General features: G+C 49.8%; 1 protein-coding gene across 1 annotated transcript; it reads right to left on the reverse strand.

The window, feature by feature from the left end:
• Positions 1 to 1,585: 1,585 nt before the first annotated feature.
• On the reverse strand, positions 1,586 to 5,073 carry SOWAHB (sosondowah ankyrin repeat domain family member B). The gene is made up of 2 exons (XM_077750910.1): positions 4,868 to 5,073; positions 1,586 to 4,821 (listed from the first exon to the last, which is right to left on the reverse strand). Exons 1-2 carry the CDS (start codon positions 5,071 to 5,073, stop codon positions 2,919 to 2,921), a joined length of 2,109 nt encoding a protein of 702 aa, XP_077607036.1. The 3' UTR covers positions 1,586 to 2,918.
• Between the last annotated feature and the right edge of the window lie 1,074 nt (positions 5,074 to 6,147).

The following is a 6,147-nucleotide window of genomic DNA, read 5'->3' on the forward strand; positions in this document are numbered from 1 at the left end:
TGATGAAAAAGCTATACATCTTCTGTTTTGGAGGTGTTTACCCTGGAATCTTCTTAGAGGCTTGACATTTGAGCTGTCCCTTGGAAAATAAGGAAAAGGTTGCCAGTTAAACAGTGAAAGGGATTCTGAGCTGAGGGAATTTAGCACCAAGACAGAAACTGAGAGGGCAGGGCCTTGAGCACTCCAGTGGGTCTGGTGTGGCCGCAGTGTAGGGTTCATGACAGGGAGTGGTTGGTAGGAAGCTGGAAAAATATGCTATAGGCCTGTCAGCCCTCCTGGCCTGGACTTCACAGGTTGAGCAAGAGAGTGACACAATCAGATTTGTATTTTCCTCTGCTCTCAATACCCTTTTCTGCCCTGCCCTCTCCTAACATAAATGCTGACCATATAAGAGACTTAACCAAAGCCATAGCTTTGACGTGTGGACAAAGGCCAAAGCAATTGAACCCTCATGAGAATTAGGACCCAGGACCATGTTCTAACCAATGAGCCATCTGTCAACACCAGCGCTATGCAAATCACACACTGAAGCAGATGTCAAGAATGTGGTAGAACCAACAAAGCTGGTTTCTTTGGAAAGCCAGCAGCATTCATTTGAAGATTCCAGGCATCCCTGAAGCCCTCCCTGATTTTCCCAGCCCAAGGAAATCTCTCCTTTGAAATTCTCTGGAGCACTTAATTTTGTACTCCAAGTGTAGGGCATTTTGAAAATTTTTTCTTGCATAGTGGTTGTTTTGTCCTCATTCCTGGTAACACCTTTTTTTCTCTTTTTCTCATTTTGTTTTAAGTAGCCTTTGCACCCAGTGTGGGGACCCAGCATGGGACTTGAACTCACCACCCTGAGATCAAGAACTGAGAAGAGATCAAGAGTTAGACATTGAACCAACTGGGCCACCCAGGTACCCCACTCTCTGTATCATTTTAAAAGCTTATATCTAATATAATGCAGCTTTAAAAGACTCCTTGGGAGCAAGATAAGGTATACATCAATCAGCAACAGATCTCATTAGATTTTAAGTTAAGATGAATTGTTAGATTGTAAGTTTCAAGAAAGGTGAGGTCATAGCCCATTCACTCAGCTTTGTAAACCCCACAGCACTAGGCAATAATATGTTTGTTGAATAAATTGATGTTGTGATGAAAATATGGTAAAGTAAAAACATTCTTTGACTTTTAAAAGAAAGTTGATATTTGTAATTTTTTTCCTTGAAAATCACTCACTAGAGTATTTACATAGTTGTTTATCTTTTGTGCTTTCGAATTTCATTTCTGCTAATAATGCCACCACTGTCTGTGATTGTTGCTTTTTTCTTGATTTGATTTGCCAAAGCTTCATCTCTTATATGTCCTTTTGGAAAAAAACAACCCACAAAGTTATGTATTATACCTATCTTTTGTATGTTTTCTAATAGAACAGAGTTATATTTATTTCAGCAAAATTATAAATTAAAACTACAAAGAAAGAGAAATATTTGACACTCACTGAAACACAATTTTGTAAAGAAGAAAGTCAACAGTAATCAGCATAAGTACAATAACTTATAAAGATTTGTTGATATTTCAATGGTGAAAAATAACCAGAAGAAACATAAAAATACTGTGAAAATACATCACTGATATCACACATGAAGACATTCCATAAAAAATTAACAATTTCCATATGGACAGTTAATTTTTCAGCCCTCTTCAAATTTATATTCTGAAATCTTAATGTTCTACTGCAATTTGCAGAGTAGCTATTCTCTCATTCCATGGACCCACAGAGATCAGAACCATCACAAGCAAATAAAAGGAACACTTCCTGTTAGAGATAGAGCACTTCAAGGCTAATGTTTAATCTTAATTGGCAACAAGTTTAGTGCAAATGAAATTATATCTTTAGCAGCTTAGAAAATTCCTGGTGGAGGAGCATTTACCTCTTAACTCTTTTTGCTTCCCCAGAATATGAACATTGGGCATTCAATCCTATTGAAAACTACTAATGCTGATTTTGCTATTTGTTTACACAGGGAGTTTCCATGAAAGATGGTTTCAGCAACTATGCAAATGAGCCAACAGTTTTTACATTCAGAAAGTTTCCCTTAGGTTGATTTATTTAAAAAGCAGAGCCTGAATACCATAACTGGATCTTACATAACTGCTTCTTTGACCGTGGAGAAGAGATACAAATAAGGTACTAATCATCTCACATATTAGCCACCTTAGGTTGTATTCAAAGGAAGATCTGAAGATAGAGTTGAGGGATCTTAAAATAAGTTCTACTGTCCAGTAACAATTTTATTTCACTGATTTGGAAAGGAAGGAAGGAAGGAAGGAAGGAAGGAAGGAAGGAAGGAAGGAAGGACGGAAGGAAGGAAGGAAGAGGGAGGAAGGGAAGGAGTAAATAAAAAGAGAAAAAGAAGAAAACAGGAGCCATCTGATTTCAAATCTGATACTTTCCACTCAGCCAAGATTTATTCTCCAAATGAATAGAGGCCAGAGAGCTCCTAGCCAGAAAGGATTTTGTCTGAGCTTCCTCAATCCCTTGAATTGCCTCCCTTTTTCTTAAACATCTGTTCCCTCTGTAGTCAAGGCCCTGAGTTGCTGCTTTGGAAACCAGTGTGGCTCACTATGCCCAGATCTGTGGTGGCAAGGAAAGAGGAAGACTATCTCCTGGGTTTTAAGCACCTGACTCTGCCCTGTGTCTAGGTTTCACTGACCCAAAGACTTGAACTGTCAGAAAGCTTGGATGACCCCTTAGGTCCAGGATGTGCTGACATAAAATCCAGGCAGGTAAACACTAGGTAAACCATGTCACATGATCTCTTCCTTACCAACTCCTCAGCAATTTTTCTATTCCCCCTGAATTTTCTCACTGGACAGGTCAAGGATGAGCTGGTGTATGGTATGTGGCTGCATGTTCAAAAGAGGGGCCCACCTCAGTCACTATACTCTTCTCTTTCTCTTGGGTTGGGGAATTTCTCATACTGGTTGGCTAATTTCCATTTGCTGTGCTGACTTTTGAGTAGTGCAGCAAAGGAAGTCTTCCGGGTGATATTTCTAGATATTTCCCGGCTCTTGGCCTTCCTGGTGGGGGAAGAGCTTCGGACTAAAGGATAGACAGGAAAAATGGGCCTGCCCCGAGGGGCTTCCAGTAGCTGCCATATCTCCCCAGAGGTATTACTAGTCAGATACTGCCATGGCTTCTTCCCACTGCTGTCCCGGATATTCACCCGAGAAGCCAACCTTTGCACTAGCACTTTGATGACCCCCTGGTGGCCATGAATGGCTGCAAGGTGCAGAGGGGTATATCCACAGCTGGACTTCACATTTACATCAAGAGCAACCCCTGCTTTCTGTGCACTGGAGACAAAGTCCTGAAGGGCCCTGAGGTCACCATGTTTGGCTATCCAGTGCAAGGCAGTATACCCAGTCAAGAAATCTTTGTGCAGAGCCAGCTGGGGGTCCTCCCAAAACAAAGTCAGAACCTGAATCCAAGAGCCACTGGCAAGCTTCACGATCCATTCATGCTCCCTGGCATCTAGGGGGACCAGAGATGACTTGTGCTCAGAAGGTCTGTGTGGGACCAAGGCTGCAGACTCCTCTGCACCCCGGGCCCATGAGGTGTGAGGCCGATGCCGCTCAGCAGCAGCAGACTTAATGTCTGCAAGTTTGGGTGTCAAGGCAGCATCTACTCTTGGGCTGGACACTGCTCCTGCCTTGGAGGGTTTCCTGGACCGTGGTGGGCGACGAGTCCTTTGCATCAAGTCCTGCTCAAGATACTCCTCATCGGAAGATGACAATTTGGCTCTCCCTGCCTGAGAGCTCCTCCTGAGGGATCTCCTTAGCTTGGGAGTTGGCCAGGGGGAAGACTCCTGGGGGTGGCCTGCAAGGCCATTAGCCTCGGTTGAGACCTGCTGAGAGGTGTGACCATCCTCCTTGTTCCCGAGGCCCTGAGGGCTCCTGCTGGGGCTGCCCTCTTTTGGAGAAAGGCCCCCAGCAGCATTCCTGAGCTTTCTCCAATCTGGGGTTCCCAGGGTAACTTGGAGCCCCTCTTCAGACTCCTCTGGGGACTCTTTGGGCCCACTGCTGCTCTCCTCACTGCCATGGGTCTCTTGGTCCACAAAGTCATCCAGATCTTGGAGGGACAGCTGACTTCGAATGCTACGGAAGACTGTCAACGGAGGATTCTCGGGACAGGGTTCCGGAACACCAGGAAGGAGAGAATGAGAGGAAAGAGGGGGATCTAGAGGCTCTGAGTTAGGTTCCGGGACCCAGAAGTTGAGCTCAGAGTGTAGCTGGGGGAAGTTGTCCGGCAGCACTGACCAGGCTCGGATGGGGCCTTGGTCCCGGGCACTGGGTATCTGGGGATGTCTGGCCACCCACTCCCTCGTGCGCTGTTGCTGCTGCTGCAGGGTGGAATAATGCAGAGAGCTCAGGGTCATCAGCTCTGGTGGGTCTGCAGGGGAAGTAGGGCGGGACAGGAGAGCAGGCGGGGAAGCCCCGCTTCCAGCAGCCTCGACGGTTGCAGGAGGCGAGCAGGGCGCTGCGGGCACCGGTGCGTGCTCAGCGGGCACGCCTTCCGGCTGCTGCCGGGGCGCTTCGCGGTCACCCCGCGCCGGCGGGGGGCGCGCCCGGGGCTCCCCNCCCGCGCCGGCGGGACACGCGCCGGCGTCTCCCCGGCGGTGGCAGTGGCGGGGTCTGGGACTGCGCCGAGCACCTGCTGGCCCGGGAGTCCCTCCAGCCTGTTCTGGTGGCATTCCCAGCAGCGGCGGCCCTGCGTCTCCACAGCCGCGCNGCAGGGGTCGCGGTAGCGGGCAGGTCGCGGGGTCGCTGAAGCCCCTCCTCCCCCAAAAGGTCCCTGTACCTCTTCTTGAGCACCACATACTTGGTGCCGTCGGGGTCCTGGCGCACTGCGGCTACCGAGTTGACGAAGCCCTTGAAGAGCTCGCGGCGGCGCTGGTGCTGGCTGGGGGGCGCGTCGGGGTCTCGGAGAAAGCTCTTGAAGTGTCCCAGTAAGGCGGCGTTGGTCACTCTTCCTCCAGCCTGGCACAGAAAATCCAGCAGTGCCTCCTGGCTCAGCTCTCGGGCCATCGCTGTCTTGTCCCTCGGCCCCGGGTGCCAGCGCCCTCCCTGCGCTCTCCACTGCCGGNGCTGCTCGCAGCCCCGGAGCGCGCCAAGACAGCGCGAGGCCCCCGGGCTGAGCCCCCGCGCGCGGCCCCGGGGGGAGAGGGCGGCTCCCCCGCCGCCCCTGCCTTACGCGGGCCTCTCGCAGCGAGTCCCCGCAGCGAAAGTTCCCGGGATAGGTCGGAGTCGGTTTCACCTGCGCCCCGGCGACGCCTCCTCTCTGGCTCTGGAGGAAGGGCCCGGCCCGCCTCCTCCTGTCCTTCCGCCCTCTGAGGGCTCCCCGGCCCTGCTACCTACCCCAGATGAGTCAGGCCGGTCCCAGCCAGAGGCAGCTCCGGAGGTGAGTCGCCAGCCAGCGGGGGCCGGCAGCGAACCGCTCTGCAGGACGCGGAGCCCCTCCCGGGCCGGGAGATGGAAAACAGGTAAGCGACCGGCCTCTCCTTTGGGTCTCGGCCACCTAGAAACGAAAGCAAGGAAAATCCGTTCCTGCCCTGTCCCTGTGCTGCATCAGTCCTGGCGAAAGCCGATGGGAAGAAGGTGTAAATTTACTGGCATTCTGCGGTCTCCCAAAAAGGTGCCTTTATTAACGCTCTAGGGTAGTAATTTCAGATTCCCTGAGGTGGTATTGAGGTCGCGGGAACTCACTTTGCATCCCAAATAAGCCTTTCTTGATCTAGACACACTGCCCGGGCTTCTCCTCAGGCACCTGGCTGCAAGAGATCCAAACACACCTAAGTCTGTACTTAAAAGACCTGAAAGTTAACTGAAAGTTACCGGTTGGTTTACGCCTTTCTTTTCCTTAGAAATTGTCTCATGTTAGGGAAAAATCAGATAGTTGATGCCCCAGTAGTTTTAAAGGAACAGGAAGATGCAGTTAAAATATTTGTTGTCTATTGTTACCTTGTTTTTATTTACTCCAAAATTTGTGAACAGACGAGATTTTTGTACAGTCCCTTTTGTGTTGGCTTGAGTGGTGTTTGTTGTCCTTTCTCTCAGAATGTAAGGTTTCCCCCAGGCGTTGAAGCCTGTTAACGTGCAAAC

The sequence above is a fragment of the Crocuta crocuta genome, unplaced genomic scaffold (assembly GCF_008692635.1).
Source record: "Crocuta crocuta isolate KB4526 unplaced genomic scaffold, BGI_CrCroc_1.0 scaffold1, whole genome shotgun sequence".
Taxonomy (NCBI): Eukaryota; Metazoa; Chordata; class Mammalia; order Carnivora; family Hyaenidae; genus Crocuta; species Crocuta crocuta.